The sequence below is a fragment of the Colias croceus genome, chromosome 9 (assembly GCF_905220415.1).
Source record: "Colias croceus chromosome 9, ilColCroc2.1".
In the NCBI taxonomy this organism is placed as follows: domain Eukaryota; kingdom Metazoa; phylum Arthropoda; class Insecta; order Lepidoptera; family Pieridae; genus Colias; species Colias croceus.
Genome location: NC_059545.1, coordinates 2,589,419 through 2,611,787, shown reverse-complemented (window position 1 = coordinate 2,611,787; position 22,369 = coordinate 2,589,419). Strand labels below are relative to the sequence as shown.

Below are 22,369 nucleotides of genomic sequence, written 5' to 3'. Positions count from 1 at the left end.
ATGGTTTTTATTTATTAAATCCTTAAAAACAAATACATAATACTGAGGGTTACAAAATGCATTAAAATCGCGGAATAACCGACACGATTATTAGTTATCGACTTTCACAACAATAAAAAATTTAATTGTATAGTTTATTAATGATTGATACGAATTAAGTTTGATTAACATTTCCAGAATGTACTATTGATGCGTGAAACCGCGTCGATATTTTATTAATGTACGTCAAGTAAAAGTGAATACTTAATAAGGTATTGCATCTATAGTTATAAAGAATTGAGATTACCCGCTAAAACAGTTAGTTATATTTTCAGACACAAATTGATAATAATTAAGTTAACAAATACATCTTTTAAAAGTATGATACAAAAAAGTTGTGTTCAATTATGATAATATACATTATACAGGCATAGTGTTTTATTATCAACAGACTTTAAATTACTTACTTCATTACACTAATGAGCCTAAAGCAAGTTTTAAACTAAGTATGTACTAGTGTTTGCATGTTGTTAGAAACCATTACATGTTATTCCACACTATAGTATAAAACAAAACTATAAGTTTTTATGATATGAATTCACTAGCACATTCATGGATTAGAGAACATGTATAAACTATTGGAATTAAGTGGGAATTTAGTTCACATGAAAAAAAATTAACAATCTCAAGAGAACATTAACCCAATTTTGGAGATAAGAAAGTCTAAACATACAAACATAACATCTATTCTAAAGAAAACAATTTGATTAAATGATTAAGTTCATGATTTCAAAGACATTATTTGCTAAGTGGAATAATTATTTAATATATTATTTTAACGGTGGGTTAAGATGAACATAACTATTGCTAAATTTACAAATTTTTTATAGAATATTGATACGCATAGAACCATCACAAAGTATTTAATATAGCAGCAGCATTTTTAAAATATTTTATCAATAGAATTTGAAATTGTTGATGTTACATTTAGTAATAAAAATTTACCTCACTTTAAAATAATTCAATAGAATTGAAATGCATTGTAAATCTGAACACATAATAATATCTTTATTTAGTAATTTAAACATTTAAAATACATCCAAAATAATAAAAAAATAAATCAATTTTATTAGATAGCTAAATCAAGAAAAAATTAAATGTATTAAAACATTTCTTAAATCTATCACACTCATAGGAAAGTAGCCTACATTTCACTTATATCAAAGATTACATCTAATAAGAGCACATTTATTACTAATCTACTTTTCAGGTAGCATACCATATTCTATGAGAAATTTCTCAACATCTGGAGCAAAGAAATCATTCCCCAACTCGGAGGCAAGTTGGACAAAGTTTCCAATAATTTGACCAGCTTTGTACACCAAAATCGCTGGCACTCCGTCCACTCTAAAATGTCGACTAAGCCCTGTTATATCAGCTGCAATACGGCAGAACTTTATCGTAGGATAATCTGAAGCCAGGATGTTCAAACAACCGTCCATTGTCTCACATGCTCTATTTTTGTTGCTGTAAATGTGTATAATAACAGCGACTTTGGGATCTTCTTTATCTATGGAGTTCAAAAACTCATCTTGACTGTTCAGTGTTTGCACCGACCCAAATTTTGGTGCCTTTTGAAGTTGAGCCATGAGCTCTTGCATTCTTTGTTGCTGATACTTCATGAGAAATCCTTCGTCAATGAGCTCATTCAATTCATCTTCGATTTCATCTATTTCTTTCTCCTTTTCTTCTTCTCTCTGTGTTTTTACAGATAATGTAAGCTTTTTAGCCAGTGCTATGCGTTCTTTTTCTAATTCTTTACGGTTTTCGGCTTCCAATTGTTTGAATCTACGCCAATCTTCTAACACTCCTTTTGGGCCTGTGTTGCTAGCCGACCCATTCCAACTGTTGACAGGAGGAGGTTCAGCTGCCGTAGCAGATGTCTTTATCGCTTTCTCCTCATCTCCACTCACATTACCTTCGTCATCAGAACCTTCATCTTCGCTACTACTGCAGTAATTATGCAGTTTCTCACCAAGGATCTTATCTTCCAAAGTGGCCATATCTGTAAAAAAATAAAACTCCGTAAATGTACTGTAATTTTGAATGGTCAATACAGTTAAGATCAGTCTCATTACACTAATTGCCCTAACTATGCGAATAGAAATTGGAATAGAATGAAATAAATGTTTTTATTTTGTTCATAGAAGTAAATACAAAAATCTGTACATACCGCTTTAAAGTTTCAAAATTGTGGGGCAAAATAAGTCGTTAACACGGTTCGCTTTCACAAATAGTAATTGTTTTATGTTTACACTTTCTTTGATGTCTCTAATGAGAATCTGGGAATGCGGGCGGAGGGGTTAGGGGGCTGGGCTGGCTATTGGGCTGGCTATTGGGCTTGCCGCTTGGCAGTTTGGATTTTATGTCATTGTCAAATTATGGACGTTTGACACTTACTTTTTTTTAATCAAATTCTTTCTACAAGAATACAAGGTTTTTGGACAAATACAAATACTGACAAATACATTGCACTATGTGATTGCTTAGAACACAGAACAGTAGTAGCTTTGAACTACTTAATGATATTGTAAGTGTGATTGTAGGTATATATTTAAAAAATGTACTATTTCGTTAGCCCCTCAATAATTTTTTTTTTATAATTAGTCCGTGATTATTCCATAAATACCTTATAAATACAGATTAACACTTGTTATTCGATAAAATACGTTAATTGTTCGCGCATTTCACAGTGTTTTTTTTGTTTCAATTTCAATTTTCAATAACGTGAAGAATACTTTAAAAAAACTATGCATTGTGTGTTGCGTTTAAAACGGTATTTTTAAATTAAAAGAATTTGATTGGCAAAGAAATAATAATTATTATTATTATCGCATTGACGTTGATGAAACAATTTTTACGAAAACATTGCTGAGGCAGTTGAGATATAAACTACCTACTTAATTAATAAATTTTCTCCGGGTTATTTTGATTCTGTTTGAATTTAAATTTTGTTACACAATATTTTAAAATTAAGGAAGATAATATTAAATTGATGCATGTCGAATGCATGAGATTTTTTAAAATAACAAAATTGCTTAAATAAGTATAGGTATATATTATACTTTTAACTCAACCGTATGATTCTAAAAATAAATGGAAGATTAAAGTGCTAACGTCTTAACACCAGTTTTACGATCAAATGGTTTGCGAAAATGGTTTCCATAAAAATAGCTTTCAATTTTATGAGCGAATACTCACCTGTATTTTCGTTAACATTTTAAGATACCCATTTTATAAATTATGTATTTTACGCGGCTTTGTTTTGAATTATAAATATATGAAAGCAAACAATAATTTATAAGGATTTTCTAAACTAATGATTTAAATATTTTCTTCAGAGACATCGCTTCTGAAATTATAGAGCTTTACATAGACTAGGTTTTTATAAAACGTTTTTATCTTGAATGGTAGATATAAGGCGGTATCACAGAATAGCGGTATGTATAATATCAGTATGACGAATCTTCTTACCGTCTTTTATATAAAGGTAAAGGACTAAAAGAGAGCTATTTGAGGTAGAAAATCTTTATTAAATTACGACACAATTATTTAAAATAGAGTGTGAAGAATAATGTCTATATGAATAAATAGAGTGTGAAGAATAATACCTGGAAAGGTTACCACTTAAAGTTCTGCATTTCATTTAAGTTTGGATGGCTTTTACGTAGCGGCGTGTATATCTCCTTAGACAGGTTTGACACTTTACAAAAAGCTTTGGTAACTAAGTGCACTATACTTTCGAATTTTTTGGAACTGTATTGCAAAATTCCTATATTGAGATACCTAACTAGTTATAGTTTTTTTAAGGAGACTTAAAGGAAACAGAGGCACTATCTCTTAGCTCAATCGCACAAATTGAGATCATGAAGATTTCCCTTATTCGCATTTGCTTTTGAGCCTTACGGAAATTAGAAAATTCCTCTTATATGAACTATGAAAGATAAAAAGTTTGATGTTATGTATGATGAATTGTAACTTTTCCGGGTGTCTGTACATTTGCTTTTATTAAAGCTCCCAATAATAGCTACCTAATTAAAATCAGTATACATACCTACTTATGTGTATGTAACTATATAAGATAAAAAATCTGATGTTACTTAATTAACAGTATAAATACCTACTTATAGCAATGTTTGTTATTTGACATACCTACCTTTATTTTAGGAGCTCATTATTTGCGGTTTATCATATTGCCCGTATATTTCACGGTCAATATGTGGTGACCCTAAATTTAATTTGTGCTGTCTGAGTGGAAATCATGGTATTTTATAACTGGATTAATAAGTTAAATTGAATTAATATATAATCCAACCAACTTCAATTAATTCATTATGATTTTCATTTCTGGTTTGCGTAATTTTGAATAAATTGTATATATAACTGTAAAGCTTAGCCATGGACCCAATATACTTTAGAGTATATCTATTAGAGTATAGTCTACTTGCAGGTGGAAACGCGGAATTAGACTTGCAAGTTGCTGTCGGACAGACTGTCGGAGATTTCTCGCGGAAGTTTTCTTGCAGGTGGACAGGCGGCCTTAGCTAAGGCATCTTTACACAGCATCTTTTTATTATTGACATATGTATTTATGCTCTTGATTTATTAAATTATAATACAACAAAAGAGAAGCATTTATTTTGCGATGAAGTTACAAATATTCTCCTCTAATATCTCCTAATATCCTCCAAAAATAATGATATAAATATTCATTTAATTCGCAGTTTAAACTTGCATTTATGTAATAGGTAGGTATACGGATTCCTAAAATATAAAAGACAATATCTAGACTGTGATCTAGACTTTATATTGTCCAGCAACATAGAGGTAGGTACACTAGAAAATTTACCTTGTAATTTGGCTGAAATTTGAAATTCTTTGCCAAAAGAGCTTTCAAGCTTGGTGCTTGTAAATTGTATATGAAAATACTTTGCACTCTGGTATTTGGCTACTAGCTTCTACATGTATGAAAGTTGGTGCAAGAAATTCAAATCTAGGCTCACTTAAATGTTAAATACACACACTCGCAAGTGCAATCATATGATTTAATTTGAAATTAATTATTACACAACATGGGTACGTGCTGTGGGTACGTGATAGGTACAGACCACATACAGACGTAGAGATACAACCTGTTCATTGTGTTAATTTTTTTAGAACACAGACACAGAGTAAGTAATTATATTTTATTAGGATATAATTCAATGACAAAAAATGGCAACGTCATAATATGTCATAACATAGCAATGTTATTTTAGAGTAAAAATCGAAAAATAAAATGACTAATTTGGTTATCGATATCTAAATTAGCCGTACCTCCTTTGTTTTATAAATTAAAAAATATGCCGCCAAAAAAGGGAAAAGGTAAAGGCAAGGAGCCTCCTCCGCCTGCAAAAGCGACTGGTCCTCCACCTAAGCCAAAGAAGCCGCCTCCACCACCCGCCTGTTTTGGGCCTGATGACTTAGCTAAGTTTAAAGAACTGTTTAAAGCTATGGATGAAGAAAATATTGAGAAGGTTTGTTGAATTATATGACCTCGTTATTGTATTTTGATCAGACCTTCTTAAATCATGGATAGATACTTTAAAATCAAATTTAACATTATAATGTTCGCTAAAAATCGCTTGTATTTTTCTTTATACAGGTAAAGATCGAACAAATACCTTATATGCTACGTAAACTAGGATTTAACCCGAAAACTGCGGAAATAAAGGAACTATTTAGATTATTCCTAGAAGACGATTTAGTTGATACTGTGGAATACCATGAGTGGCTGTTTATGATTGAAGCTAAAATGAATTGGGGCGATGACTTTGAACTAGCAGTTACAAAAGCTTTCGCTGCATTGGCACACGATGACGAAGAAGTGGGTATCGCTGATTTCGAACTACTAAGAGAAGAACTAACAGTTTGGGGTGAACCGTTGACAGAAATAGAATTCGTGGATTGGATTAAATTAGCAATAAAGGACAAAACGTACAATCTTGAAGATGGAACTTTCAATTACGTGAAGTTTATCGAGAACATGAATGCCAAGGATGAGAAATACATTAAGGAACCGATAAACTTCTTCAAACTGGACCAGAAGACATTAGCTGAGATGGCAATGAAGAAGGCACAAGAAGAAAAGGCGGAGCAGGAAAAGAAAGAAGCTGATCGACGAGCGCGGGAGGAAGCTAAGAGACAGAAAATGATTGCTGATGGCTTGATTCCACCCGATTAAGTACCGGTTTCACAGCTTTCAGATAGTTCTGTTTAGCATACCTGTCAGTTCAAATAACAATCTTGGTAAAAATTAAGCCAGAAATTAATGTCAAATATCTACGTTACCAGGGTCATAATAAGCAAGTGGTGAAACTGGTTTTAAGTATTTTAAATTTATTGTAACTTATATTATGATGGTGACGGTATTTTTTAATGTTGGTTTCGAATATCTTACAATATTATTTTTATAGCATTAGTTTGGATCTCAAATCGTTATAATATTAAATCTGTTCCTTATGTAGATATTTTTTTTATTCAGAATTAATACCACATCGATTTCGCAAGGTAAATATATTATTGCATGATTATTGCAGTTCGTAGCAGTGTTGAATCAATATGCGTTTAGCGTGCATTTGCATTTCTAATGTACATTAGCATATCAATGATTTGAAATTTCCATGCGATGTCCCTTTACTCTATTGGCTACCTACTTGCTATTTTGCTAAAGAACTTGCAATAATCTATACTAATATTATAAAGCTGAAGAGTTTGTTTGTTTGTTTGTTTGAACGCAATAATCTCGGGAACTACTGATCCGATTTGAAAAATTCTTTCGGTGTTCGATAGCCCATTTATCGAGGTATGTAGATATTTTTTTCATCACGCTACGGGCAGCAGGAGTGGAGCCACGGGGGTGAAACCGCGCGGAGCAGCTAGTATAAAATAAATCATCTTAAAATAAAATAACATGCTTTTTGTTATGGGACGTTCTTGTTTTATCGAACATCATTAAATGCATAGGTAGGTTCTAATCAATCGTAACATACTAGATAGTACCTAGATACCATTTATTTTAGGAAATCTACTAATACCTACTCTACCTATTAAATTTAAGTATTATTATATTGTTAAATATTGTAATGTAGGTATCGTTTATAATACAATAATATTCTAAATGTAACGAATTATAAAGATTTAACGTACAACAAGTGCTACATTTTATTTATTATCTGTCCTAGTAAAAGAACAATAAAGGATCATAATTACGCTACATGCATATTCATGTCGCGATTAACAGGTTTGCATAATTTTTGCTTACAGAGAAATGGGTCGAGAATAACGGGATATTACTTGCATTAATCTACTCGTAAGTTGCGTAAAACATGGATATAAAATGGACGCAAACACATAAAATCGACTTTAATGTTGTCTGGTAGGGAATGACAAATTTAGAGAAACGAGGGACATGAAAATTACATTGTAATTAATGTGATGAAATATCAAAGTTAAAATTGTTGGATAATGTGGGTATAAATTTATATATCGACAAGATTTCCACCCGCAGCTTCGCCCGCGCAGTCAAAGAAAAACCCGCATAACTCCCGCTCCCGTGGGATTTCCGGGATAAAACCTATCCTATTTCCCGGGGTAAAAGTAGCCTATGTCCTTTCTCGGGTATCAAAATATCTCTATACCAAATTTCATGCAAATTGGTTCAGTAGTTAAGGCGTGATTGAGTAACAGACAGACAGACAGAGTTACTTTCGCATTTATAATATTAGTATGGATGTTATTAGTTCTTTGCTTAAATGTCATAAAAATTGCGTGGTTCTACACGTCTACATAGTATTTTTTATTACTTCCATGTTTTAAAAATTTTACATTCCGACTCTGCTTTTATTACTATAGAGAAGACAATGAAGACAAAAAGAATGGTATAATTGGACATTAATAAAAGGCAAACGTAAAACACAATGTAAAGTATCGTTTATCATCATAAAAAATTGTGCTTTGTTTTATGCCACTTGCAGATACTATCGTAATTTACTATAGCGCATGCATTAACGTAATATTTTAAACCAACACAAATTCACGTCCAGTTAAGCCGGGTTTCGTATCTTTTATTTTATTTTATCCTTTAAGCTTGGACTTGAGTTTTATTTAGAAGAGACAATATTAGCTTCTGAATGTTTGTTTTCTTTAGGAAATGTATTTTTAAAACACGTGAATATGTTTACGAATATGTAGGTTGTATGATATTAAATCGTTCGTTGAAAATGGCTTCCGTTAATTAAATTTAGTTATGGAAAGTTATAATCGGTTATACACTGCATCATTTTTAACCCACTTTAAAATAAGCTTTTAATCCTGAGTGTACTTACTTTACGTTAGTGAAAATCACATGAAAATTATATTTTTCGAAAGCAAATGAATACAACACAAACACTATAATATATGTATCACATAGAAAAATGCAAAAACCGTTGTTACGAAATGAAATCTGAAAATAATTATCTACCTCTATTATTTTATGCTCAATTTGATAATCGGTTTTGGATAATTTTTACATATTATATTATGTAGGAAAATATGTAAATAGTATGGAAAAGTAACAAAGCTCTTGGGGGATATTTTTCTCAAAGTCCAATGTTTTTTAATAAATGATTTTGGTATCCCAATTTAGCTGAATATAAAATCTGTTAGGTTACTGCATTGCGTTTTGCATATTACAATTCTGGCACACAAAATTTAATTGTTATATTAATTGTGTTTCTTTTAAATCAACACAAACTACCTACTTATGATGCTAGATATACAAAGCACGGTTAACATTCTGTTTGTTTCGTCTCAAAGAGGTAAAATAACTCGAGAAGTTATGAATTTTAAATTAAATCTCAGTGTTTATGAAATGTTCGTTCTTTCTTGTCTCCATTCCATTTTCCATTCCTTTCAGAAAATGCAACGTCTCTCAGGTCGGTGCTTTAATTAACTTGTTAAAATAATCTAAGTAAAGAAAATGGCTTGACATTTTTGTAGTTATTTTTTACTGTCCTTTCTTTAAAAGCTTGCATTAAAATCATGAGGTTTAATCTCCTGCGGCTCTTAAAGCCTGAAATGATATTGAAAGGGTCTTCTCTACTCTACCATAACCATGACTAAGAATAAAAAAAAAACAGAAAACTGTCTGTTAAGTTTATTTTTATGTTGAAGACAAGTTATTTCTTTACTTTGTTGAAGTGAAACTTCTTTAGGCTCGTCGAGAACTTGAGAGTCATATTGCGAGGTCGCGTCATGGCAATATCATCACGTCATGGGGTGAGGGGTGAGGCGACAATTTTGGTATCTTTGAATCTTGCCAAAGAAGTTTCACTTCTGCCACGTGTGCTTGGCACACACGCTCTTTTTTATTTTATATGTACCTACTAAATATAATTTCAACTGATTTTGCAAAACGGCTCTGAATTCCTGAAAAAAACAAATTCTACACATTTGTACATTCCTAAATTGAGCCTATACAGGGTGTAATCGTTAAGTGTGCACAGGCGATTATTCCGTAACTATTACAGATATCAAAAAACTTTAAACTGATATCGAAAGTATTTAACCTAATGACTAAAATGGCCATAATAAATTTTTAAAAATAAAACGAGAAATATCTAAAAAATTAACTTGAAACCCTCCCATACATTTAGTATGAGATACGAATATCCCATGTACATGGGTTGATCCAAAAGTAATGATAATCAATATTAAACAAGGTCATTACAGTTATAATAATGATGTAGTTCTCTAGATAGTCTTCTAACTAGAAAATATACTTCAATATTTTTTTCCTAAACTTAAAAAAAAAACTTTGACTTCATCCACAAAAATCCCTCCACGCGGCCATCACTTCGCTGTCCTCTTAAAATAATTTATTGCTAAGAAAGTGTTTCTTGTGCCGAGGAAAGAGATAAAAGTAAATAGGAGCTAGATCTAAAAAATAGGGTAGGTGTTCAAGCATTTGGAATGCCGATTTTTGAATGGCAGCCATCGCAACTGACGCTTTGTGATCTGGTGCGTACTGCGTTGTCTTGGTGAAACAGCGTTCAGGTCCGCAGTTTGCCATGTCTCTTTTCCTTACTAACCTACCGCAATCTTTTAATTTGGTCTGTTTAGTAAGAGCCCAATAAAGTGGCTACCTTTTTAAAATATTCCACCATAATTATTTCTTCAGCGTCCCAAAAAACTACCGCTTTAATCTAACCCTGATTTTCACTTTGAATTTCTTCATCGTCACTTTGGAAGCTCGCATCCAGGACATTGATTGTTTTTTAGTTTCAGCATAAACATGGTGAACTCGGGTAACGTCCATTATCACAAAACGTGACAAAAAATTATCCTGATATCATTAAAAATTTAGAAATTTACCCTCTACATGTCGAATCGTTGTTTCTTCTTTTCGTCGGGGAACAAACAACAACTGGCACGCACGGTTCACATTCAAATTAATGTAAATAATTGGAAACGTGGCCTGTTGATATGATTTTTTTGTGATTACTTAGTGAATACATGAGCAAGCAAAAAACATTTATTTTATATTTTTATGTGCACAGGAAATACCCAATTATCATTACTTTTGGATCAACCTAGTACATTTGATATGAAAGATTTTAGCTTTTTCTTTCTTTTTTTGGTTTTCTGCTTTAATTACTTCGCAAATTTGAAGGGAAGTTCATTTAGAAACTGTAAATAGAGCTCCTCATTGTATTGCACAATGAGGACATCACTTCGAAAATCTGCTATGAATACAAAATGTATGGGAAATAAAATGTATGGGAGCGTTTAATGTAACATTTTTGGATATTTCTCGTTTTATTTTTAAAAATTTATTATATCCATTTTACTCATTAGGTTAAGTACTTTCGATATCAGTTTAAAGTTTTTTGGTATCTGCAATAGTTACGGAATAATCGCTTGTGCACACTTAACGATTACACCCTGTATATAGTGTAGGTACAAAAACTCCCAATTTATTTCCACTTAGTCATTGCCGATAAAATGAATGACATATTTTTTGAATTAAGTTCTGGAGTAATAAGATTTATAGGTATTCGACGCTGTTCACGAATAGGTAACATCTGGTCCTGTATTGATGTGATTGATAGCAAAACGAGTATTCCACGTACGTAATCTGATTTTATTGGAAAATATAATATGATATTGTTACTGTTTCTCCTTTATTTAAGTAGGTATATTTATTTTGGCTAAAGTTTTGTACAAGAATCTATGAAAGGACGTGCTTGTAAAACGGTTGAACAAAGGCAAAGTTGTTACTGGACTCCTATACTTATTTAAAAGACTAAAAGTTAGCGACTCAGTTCGGATTTGCAGGGGTGCAATTAGGCTTAAACTACACAAATTTAATAAAAGTAAATACCAAGATACAAGTTAAAGCTTATTAAGCAAATTCGCTCTAGAAAATCCTTATTAATGACAACGTGAATCTACACTCATTTAATAATGGCTACTTTTATTTATATCCATTACTTTGAATATAAGTTAACACAATATATTGCAGATATATAAAAGCAGGGAAAAAGTACGTTTACAATTAATCCATACTAATATTATAAATGCGAAAGTAACTCTGTCTGTCTGTCTGTCTGTTACTCAATCACGCCTAAACTACTGAACCAATTTGCATGAAATTTGGTATGGAGATATTTTGATACCCGAGAAAGGACATAGGCTACCTTTTATTGCGAAATAAGTACCACGGGCGAAGCCGGGGCGGACCACTAGTTCAAAATAATTGGATGTTGAGTTACATTGGACATTCGGATCTATTAACATACGTAGGTACCTACAATGTTCAATATAATTGAAAATGTCCTCCTATTGAGTTAATTTTTCATAAAAAGAGCATGTGTGCAGAGCATAAGTGTCAGAAGTGAAACTTCTTTGGCAAGATTCAAAGACTCCAAAATCTTCGCCTTCTCCATGACGTGTTGGTATTGTCATGACGCGACCTTGAAAAGTTGAAGTTTCATTTGAAAAAGCTGGTGATATTATAAAACCTCGTATAGCTCATAAAGTTGACAATCGTTTGTATCTCTACGGTCGGATTTTCATCTCGCCACGTAGAGTGTAGAATGCACCTGTGTGCACGCTTATGAATTTTAATATCGCTAAGGATAAACTCCGTGTTTTTTAATCCCTGCTACTATATATTATTATGCATTTTAATACTGGATTTTCGGGTTCTACGCGAGTTAATTATTATTTAATATTAATAAAAAGCGGGTTTTCTCATAACTGAATATATGGCCACTTAAAGGTACTTTTAATATGTTTTGCAAAACTTTTCATAAATTCTATTATGTCCTTCTTTAATCAGAAGAAGTACTTCTATTGCTAAAGAACTGAAAAACTTATTTTTATGTAATAAAAGAAACGCTTTTTTCTACATTTGTCTACAGTATCTTAAATGGTAAATAACAACGGAAACAAAATACACTTAAAATTTATTGATATTCTAAACAAGAGTGAGTGGAAAAATGTTGTAACTTTACAACTGTGTCACCCGTGACATGTGAGTTACAACTTTGTTATACACAGTTGGGAATTGGTAGCCTGTTAGGAAATAAAGCCAATAGCCGTAGTTTTAAACTAACAGTCGTTTAAGCGGTAAATGGGGGTTTTGGTTTAGAATTTACCTCTCTCTCATACTAGGAATATTGGTATTAGAAGTTTCTATTATAGTCACATATTACTGCCTAAGGGAAATGTATGTTTTGTAAAATTAGTATAATAATTGTCGTAATTTGATAACGTAAATATACATTTATATTTAGTTATTGCTCTATCTAATCTTATAATATTTTGTTAATAGATTGGTTGGTGAAACCTTATATTATTATCATAATAATATTAATATCATAAATATTATCTTAATTATAAACTCCTTCGTCATAATACAACTTTTTGTAGGTAAATTCGTTTCCAGATTTCGCAAAACAAACAAGAAAACATCTTTATAATATCGTTACGAATAAAATAATGTTTTTAAAAACTTCAGAACTCAAATCTGTTTTTCAATTCCGTTACGCTTTTGTGAAATGTTTCATAAAAAGATCAGAATGAATCCAATTAACTTTGGAATTAATTTCCGAAATTTTCTTCTAAATAATGAAGAAGTGACTTTGATAATTCAATGTTCAAGTCCCTTACAGCGAGCTCAGACAAAACGATCCTTTTAATGCAGATAACTTGAGATGAATGCGAAATCAGTATTATTAAATTCATGATTATTACCTTCATTTCATTTATTATTATTTTATTAAAAGCATTTCAATTAATTCAAATTTGGATATGTTTTTACGGGAATATTCTCTTATTTATGTATGATTTATGATTTCAAATCATTGATGATTGAAAATCATTGATTTTCTATTTCTGAATTTCCTGAAAAGTCATAGTTCAGGATACATCGCCCATTTTTGCAAGTGACTACTATCAAGCTAATTTTCCGTTTGTAGCTTTATTTTGATGAGACGCCCAATAATTTCGTGTATGAAAGTCTCGATTGTGGTAGCTAACAGAGATAACAAGGATAAAAAGTTTTGATTTGATGGTTCTCAAATATTTATTACTAACTGATTTTTTTTTGTTCAATCTCAAGATAATTACCTAAATTATTCGAAAAAATATTTATCCTACAAAATCTATGGTTTGTTCAAAGAGTCCCCGTTTCCAAAGTGTATCGATAACGAGGTCATCATAAATGATCACTAACAAGCTGATTTTTTTGTTTTCACTTAGTTAATGTTTATATAATTCAACAGACATATTGTCCTACAAATTGCGTAATAAATATTTGAGAACCATCAAATCAAAAAATTTTATCCTTGTTATCTCTGTTAGCTACCACAATCGAGAGTTTCGTACACGAAATTATTCGGTGTCTCATCAAAATAAAGCTACAAACGGAAAATCAGCTTGATAGTAGTCACTTGCAAAAATGGGCGATGTATCCTGAACTATCATGTTTCAATATTAAATTACTTGTTAGTTAAGTTTAAAACTGGTGCAATAAGCCTATGTTATTAAAAAGTTATAATAATATGTCACAAGGAAGTAGTAAGGAAGTATCAAGTAACTGAAGTGGTAAGGGAGTAAAAAAATGTCAAGATTTTTTATTATGGACAAAGAATATTTTTGAGAACAACCAAATATGTTCACAAAAACTGCCCGTAAAAGGTGAAAAGAGCGCACGAAGATTGTGCACAAAGTCGGGGCGGATTGTAAGCAAGCAATAAAATTCTGTTCCGTATCAAAAACGGCACTCCGAATTCTCACAATTCAATAAGCTTGTGCTGTCGCTGGGAAAATAAACGTTTATTATGCAAATTGCGACTGCGATATTTTGTTCGTATCTTTAATTAAAACATGCTATTGGAAATTAGGTTACGCTTTCCTTGTGGCAAGAGTTAAAACGAAATTTCCATGAAAATTATGGACGTGTATACGATTATTAAAGCTTTTGTGGTTTTTTAGTGGCCTAGCACCTAGGCTAGAAAGGAAAATATGTTTTTCGAATACTACACTCTTCGTAGAGTACTCGTAGACGTCTCGATGCGTTTTACTTTTGCGTGATGTGTTAGTTGCAAAGCTTACACTGGATTACCTAGAATAGTAGGTACTTAACTTAAATTGATCATATTTAAGTTTAATATTACTTACTATACTTATGTCCTATTTTTTTAACCCTTAATTCGACAGATTTTTTTTATAATTTAATTTGTATCAGTGTTACTAATTTCAGTTCTTAGCTTAACTAGGACCCTAAAAAAAATACAAAAAAAAATCTATTGTTTTCAGTTTCTTGAAAAAACTACGTCCTGTATACTGGACAATATCAAGTTTACAACAAATTGATGCACTTGAATCATGTGTAGTATATTTCTCATTGTCAAAAAGATAGAATATAAAAACCAGAGGTTCAATATAATATTATTCAATATATTTTGGTAAATTAAGTCTCAAAGTTACATCGTTTTACGCTTAAATACTAGAAGTAACTCTAAAATCTTATAAATTATATATATTATAAGTAATCTATACAGTCTTCATAATAATCAATATTTAGTTAAAATAATCAGTCGTATTTGAACAGCAGTAACACTTTAAAAATGGAGTATCGACAGCAAATACAACTAGCTACACTTTTATTTAACGTAGTTAAGTACAAAGTTCCAGCCTATTTATACAAAAAATTGAAGTGGCTGTCGGAGTCAAACACGAGTCACTCAACACGCTACAGGAATGTACTGATGGAAGTGCCCCTCCACAGAACTGCAGCATTTAGGGGTAGCTTTAAATTTAGTGCCTCTAAGTGCTGGAATGACTTGCCACCACCGATCCGCAATAGCAACAATGTATTGGGCTTCAAAAACAAACTGAAGTCCCATTTGCTCTGCTTACAAAAAGGTTCTGAGGTCGGGGCTCCAAACACGTGACTCGGTTGTTGTTGTTTATTAATTATATGATGTATCGCGTATGAGTGTTGTATCTTCTTTAGAATGTATTATTATCAGTTATGTATGTAATAATTCTTTACAATATATATATATATATATATATACAATATATGTTTCCTATCTACTTTATTATATTCTTATATATTACATTATTTCTTTTTTTATTTTTTATCTCATAATATTATGTACACTGCCACTGTCAGGATGTCAATATGTGGTGTCCACTGAAAATCAGTGGAGAATCTAAGTGTCTTATATGTCCTTAGATTCTCAAACCACTGAGTGGATATTATCCATTTTGTGCCGTTGTAACTAGTTATAAGTTAATTTTATTTATTTTTATTTTTTATGTATTAATGTGCATCGGTACAAATAAATGTATTTTCATTTCATTTCATTTTCATTTCATTTCATTTCATTTCATTTCATTTCATTTCATTTCATTTCATTTCATTTCATTTCATTTCAGTCTCATATATAAAAATGAGTATCAAAAATATCGATGTAGAATGAGAATCATTATTTTATCTATCTACAATTATCTATGAAAATTATAAAAGCAATTTCTTTTGGTCACTAAGCACAACCTCTGTTTGCATTTGGAAAACTGCATGTTCGTGTTTTTGTTCTTACAGAACTTATAACGTCCATAAGTGGTATATTCAGGCCAGTGGTTGTATCCATCATAACGTACAGAAACTGGGAACCTCGGTGCACTTCGGTTTTCGATCAGAGCTTTTTTCGGTACAGGGTTCCGTCTCAACCGATCTTCCCTTTTGCCACAATTCAACTGCCAACCTCTGTCTAAACTTTTTTAGGTTTATGTTTTTCAGGCTCCTCATGTTGCATTCTCTCCTGTATATTGCCAAGCATTGTTAACCGATATGTCTAACATTTGGCCAAAGATGTTCATGTACCAACGACGGCTCTTGAAAGATGTTCTGTAAAGAGCTATCAACATGTCGCACAGATCAACGCCTCCCATATGTTGATTATAGTAGGTGACTAATTGGAGACAAGTGACACCAAGTTTTCTTTTCTGTTCTTTGCTCTATCTCTTGACTTCTTGAACAGGGTAAGCATCTGCATAAGAAAAGGCCAAAGTCACAACCTTATTATAGAACCATTTTACAATAACGATCTTTTTATCGTTATCTACGACTTGGCTAAATCTTGTGTATCATTTTCGGAACTGTCTAATAAATTCATGCGCTGTAAGCTTGAGACAATGGAAGGGCAGGATGAGGAGGACAAATCTTTAGTTCTATTATGAATAGCAATATCCTCATCAGGTTCAGAATCAGTGTCTATATCGGAAGGAGCATATTCAGGCGGGACCAATGCTACTAAGCGTTGTCCTCTTGACATGAAGTTCTAAAAAAGACAAAAATAGTAAAATTCAAAACATATTAAATGCGGATCCCTAATACAGTATTATAATAAACAACAAAAGTTAATTTTCTAATAAGTCGACAACGAGAACAATACTGGACATATAATTTTGTATACAGTTTTCTATAACTTTGATAAGGGGAAGAATACTGGACATTCAGGTAGTGGGTCTTGTAAAAACGAAACAAATCACAGTAAGACAATAAATATATTATAAGTAGCTTTACGTGTATTTTATCTGGAACTTTCAATGATACTACGAAAAAAATAAGCCGTAAAAAATGAATAAAGTGCAACTTACCGAGAGCCTGCGCGGCACTTTGCTTCTCCCCGCCATCTCGCCGGTGACTGCTCGATTCCCGTCGAAGTGTGTGTCTCACCGATTTTTGACAACGTAGTTAGATAGTTAAGGATTCGATTATGCCGTTTTAATTCAAGTTATAAGGTCTAGTTTTTTAGGCAGATTTTTTTTTATTCAACGAGAAGTATACTGCACGGCGTCGAATTAAGGGTTAAGTACAATTAAAGAGTGAAGCCATAACAACGCCTTAAAAACACTGTTCCTTAAACAATTTCTGATTTATAAAGAAAGCTTTGTACATTATTTCAAATATTTTCATGTTACAAAACATAGTTATTTATGCTTCAAATACGAGACCAAATAAACCAAAAAATTTCAAATAAAAAAAACACTATAGCAGCCACGGAACCCTAAAGCCCAGTATTGCTCTCAAGCACACCTTTCTTTTTACTTTTCTTAAAAATGTGAGGTTATTCAGTGGCTAGACAATAGCGTATAAGATCAGCACTGGATCGTCGCTCAGAGAGTACACCTAGCTAACATAAATTGATTTTATTTCCCTCCCGTGACAAAACCACGTACTGTAATATTCCCTCTAATTGAATAAAGTTTCAGGTGAACTTAAAACTGCCAATGCTATGAAACGATGTTAATATCTATGAATTTTTATCTGTCTACTGTCTAGTGTAGTAAATGTAATAATATGACCCGCAGGACACCTTGTGGCGAGGTGTCGGGGAGTAGCGACCCCGCGGGAACCGAGTGCTCCCGGGGGAGGCCCCTGTCTTCATCTCCGGCTTGCCTACACCGGCCGGTCGGAGTGAAGCCTGACGAGGACAGGACCACCACCTCTGGCTTGCCTTAACCGGCCGGCCAGAGTGGAGTCGCGAGAGCTTTTAGCTCGAAGGGTGGATGCGAAGCGTAAGTGGCGAGTGGCCACGTGATGCTGGACCCTCAGGGAGCGCGTGATCGTCGTTTAAAGTCCAGGGACGCCTCTCCACCCTTAGCTGCTCACAATATGTTGCCCCCTTGTCGCACTATTGCAGCGACTTATTTTGGGGGCCCATACAGTGAGAGGGCGAGTCACCACCTGCCAACATATTTTTACTTTCTTTTAGTAGAAAGGCAGGTGCCATAGTTTCCCATAGTCCCCAGTACCAGTCCATTTAGCATCCCAATCCATAGCCCAATTATTAAATTTCCATACCCTGCAATAGTCCTACATCGGCCGCGGACTGCCTAGGGCTGTATCTCTATAGTGCAGTCATGGGCAGGCTGCGGCTGGTGTCCCCCAACACATTAAAAGTCTCAAAGGGCCTCTGCGTGTTGGATCCGTGTCCCCACGTAAGCCTTCCAAAGATCCGGGTACCGTCCTTCTGGTGGTACCCGAGTATTATGGAAATGAGTAATAATATGAGCCAGATGATGGCTGATAATTCTTATGTTTGTGATGATTCCCTGTAAAAATTAGTTTAATATTTCTCATAAATGCATAATTATATATACCTCTTGGTTAGGTTGTTATTACATTGATTACAGGATGACGCCTTATTTTTACAATAATTAATTGTCAAAACTGCATTAAACACAACACAATTTAGGTTGCCGTTAAGATTATATTAAAAAAAAACATTCTCACAAATAACAATAGGCAAAGCAAATTAAGAAAAACGGCGCTATTTCTACACGAGTAGGTACTGATAAAATTAATTTCTTTTAAACTGTAGCTATTTATTTACAGCTGTAAATTCTCATTCTCCGGGGTACAGATAAATTAAAAGATAACAATTATAGTTTCGCAACTTTAAGTGTTTCTCTTCTTATTTTTAGATAGTTACGAGCTGACCCGCTAAACGTTGTTTTACTTGAACACCAACATATTTTTTTATAAAATTAGACTTTAATATTGTCTATTCTCAAACCTACCAAATATATTGTAACAAAATAGGAGCGTGTGTACCGAGCACACGTGTCAGAAGTGAAACTTCTCTGGCAAGATTCAAAGATACCAAAATTGTCGCCCTACTCCATGGCGTGACGGTATTGCCATGACGCGACCTTTAAATTTTACTCTCAACGCATCTTAAGAAGTTTCACTTCAATAACATGTAAGTATATAATATATATTATGTACTAGCTTCCGCCCGCGACTCCGTCCGCGCGGATGTCGGTCTTCGCGTGGATGGTTTATTTATCCATTTTGAGTACCTCTGACAATAACATCTTATAAATATCTATTGGACCCAATTCCCAAATACGGCTAGGCCTATAATAATACGCAACGTGTGTTCGCGGTTCTACGGAACAACGTCTATGGATAAAACTAAAAAATTAAGATTATTTTTTTTCTACGTATTTTTCCAGGATAAAAAGTATCCTATTTTACGCCCAGGATAATAAGGTATAATTATACCAAGTTTCATCGAAATCGAACCGCTAGTTTTCACGTGATGCCTTCACATACAGACAGACAGACAGACAGACAAAAATTTTTTTAATCACATATTTGGGTTTGGTATCGATCCAGTAACATTGACTACTATTTATTTTTTCAATATTTTCAAATTTCAATGTACAGAATTGACCCTTCTACAGATTTATTATATGTATGTATAGATAACATAGATCAGCACTGTGGCCTTAGCCAAACGGCAAAACGCCAAGGAATAGAATACGCTATCGATAGAAATTGACATAAGCGTATGATGTTTTGCATAAGGATTCGGTCACCCTACCAACGACAACGACGACCACGAACAAAATTTTCATCCAGTCGCAATTAAATAAAATTGTGCAAAACACAATTAAAAATGAAATTGAAGAATTTCCTGTCGTATTGGTGTTTGGAAAAAAAATTTTTGAGATCAATGGATAAACAAACAGGTTTTTCATAGAAACGGTGGCTCCTAGAAAAAAATGTATTTAACCTTTTTTATAGATAATTAGATTATATACAATTTTGGTTCAGGTGATTGTATGATAAACTTACCGTCTCGGCGAAAATCGCAAAAACCCTATTTCTTTTTATTAATTGACCTCGAATTTTTTTATTCCTGAGTACCAGAATGACGGGAGATTTTAATATTGATTTTGAACAAATTTCGGCAAGATTGGAACTTTGGTCGTGGTCGTCTGCGTCGTTGGTAGTGTGATCGAACCATTACCAAAATGTCATGAGCTTATGTCAATAATTAGCGTTAGCAGTTTCTATTCCATGGCGTTACGTACGTTTGTCTAAGGCAAGCTAAGGCCCCTGGTCAACTAACATGATACGGTCCATAAATTAAATTACCTACATTGTGTAAAATTATTTTAAACAATGGCGTGGTCACACCTAATTCACAGCTATTGTGTTTGAATAAAGTGTATTCAAGCGTAGAATCAACGTGATTCATCTGAAAAGTCAAAATCAGTTATAATGATGTTTATGCTGAATGTTCTTTTCTACGAAAGCGGTTTTAATTTTTTTAATAGCGCTTACTTTATTCAAGTCTTCATAATTTTGTGACGCGTTGTTGATAGGGTCAATTTTCTTTTTGAGCGGTGTTATATTTTATTTAAAATTTATATTTATATGTCCTGAATTTATGGGTTTGTTTATTACTTACTGTATTTTTTCCAAGTAAACAGTCTACAACTACAAATACTTATAAAAAGATAAAGTAAATTCTGCCGCGCAAAGGAAATAGTGTGTTTTCCAATTTTCATGTTTTGCTGGATAATTGTTACAAAGACGCAAACTGAACAAATACATATTTCGAAGAGTTTATTGCGCCTGATCGTCTGTTGTAATGTGGTTGTAATGCTGGTTTTATTGGCGTTAACAAAAGCAACGAATTTATGAACGTAATTAAATGTTTAATTCGTAATTTTAGTGAATACCAATTCAAATAATTTACCTGAATGCTTATAACCGAAAGACAAATTTACGCAGAATTGATTTCGTCGTCAAAGGTTAATGAATATATTTCAGTTATATTACTTTATAATTGAATTGAGTTTTATCCAGCGTTTAATATTTTTCAGTTGGTAGATTCGTTCCACGAGTATTTAAGATAAAAGGGAACAAGAATGGTTTCTGAGAAAAACTATGTATAATTTAAAATGAATATCCAAAACATTCCAACAAATGATATGATATGAATATGATGATGAAGTATTTGTTACACATCGACTTAAAATTTTTATATTCGTTCTCATTGTGAGAACGTCGAATAAAATTTTCAGAGGTCCGGATATACGAATAAACTTTATCGCCGTGTTATTGGCGAGCCAATAAAACCAGTTGATCCATCAAAGTAAGCCGAGAACTATTCGCAAAGCAGAGTTCTTTTGCTTTTTCTTTGCAAAAATTTGTAATACAGAGGTGATTTGGATATCCCGTGACGATAAGCTCCAATCAACGTAGAATAAAGTATCTTGTGATCGCATAAAATGCTAATGTGAAATTTGTGGTAGTTTTTCCGTTTTTCTTTGACTGTGTATTTGTGTATTTCGTTTTTTTTTAAATATTATGTACTAGGATTCCGCCCGCGGCTTCGCCCGCGCAGTCAAAGAAAAACCCGCATTGTTCCCGTTCCCGTGGGATTTTCGGGATTGCGTCATTTTCCCGGCATAAAAAGTAGCCTATGTCCTTTCTCGGGTATCAAAATATCTCCATACCAAATTTCATGCAAATTGGTTCAGTAGTTTAGGCGTGATTGAGTAACAGACAGACAGACAGAGTTACTTTCGCATTTATAATATTAGTATGGATGATGAAAAGAAGCACGTATAATAAGCCGATTTTATGCAGTAGGTTAAATATGCATCCAAAAAATATGCTTATAAATTACTTTATTCAGTGTTAGGTTCACATTCAAAAACAACTCGTACAAAGGGAAAATATGACTACGCTGAAAACTTTCAACCGCCATTTTTTAATTAAATTGATTAAAATAACAATGTCCTGTTTGAAATCAAATATTGTTGTATTGTTTTAATAAAACAAAAATCGTATATTTTCGAACGGTGTATTTTTTCAGATTATTCAAAATAACAGTGATCATAATATTTTAAGACCAAATAAAACTTTATGGACGTATTCACACTCCGATCTCATCAAATCCATCATAAAAGGATATCGGATCTA

General features: G+C 32.8%; 2 protein-coding genes across 2 annotated transcripts; one reads left to right on the top strand and one right to left on the bottom strand.

Annotated features, from left to right (window-relative positions):
• Positions 1-2,353, bottom strand: LOC123694341 (phosducin-like protein). The gene is made up of 2 exons (XM_045639750.1): positions 2,213-2,353; positions 1-2,044 (listed from the first exon to the last, which is right to left on the bottom strand). The coding sequence occupies exon 2, from the start codon at positions 2,040-2,042 to the stop codon at positions 1,239-1,241; it is 804 nt and encodes a 267-aa protein (XP_045495706.1). The 5' UTR covers positions 2,043-2,044; positions 2,213-2,353; the 3' UTR covers positions 1-1,238.
• A 2,978-nt stretch (positions 2,354-5,331) lies between these two features.
• LOC123694496 (calmodulin-2-like) lies at positions 5,332-6,605 on the top strand. The gene is made up of 2 exons (XM_045639946.1): positions 5,332-5,555; positions 5,684-6,605. The coding sequence occupies exons 1-2, from the start codon at positions 5,382-5,384 to the stop codon at positions 6,260-6,262; spliced, it is 753 nt and encodes a 250-aa protein (XP_045495902.1). The 5' UTR covers positions 5,332-5,381; the 3' UTR covers positions 6,263-6,605.
• The last annotated feature ends 15,764 nt before the right edge of the window (positions 6,606-22,369 follow it).

Excerpts from the sequence above, each read along its gene's own strand:
- LOC123694496 (XM_045639946.1), top strand. The coding sequence starts at position 5,382 with ATGCCGCCAAAAAAGGGAAAAGGTAAAGGCAAGGAGCCTCCTCCGCCT. Across the intron at positions 5,556-5,683 it reads ATGAAGAAAATATTGAGAAG|GTAAAGATCGAACAAATACC; the intron begins GTTTGTTGAATT and ends TTCTTTATACAG.
- LOC123694341 (XM_045639750.1), bottom strand. The coding sequence starts at position 2,042 with ATGGCCACTTTGGAAGATAAGATCCTTGGTGAGAAACTGCATAATTAC.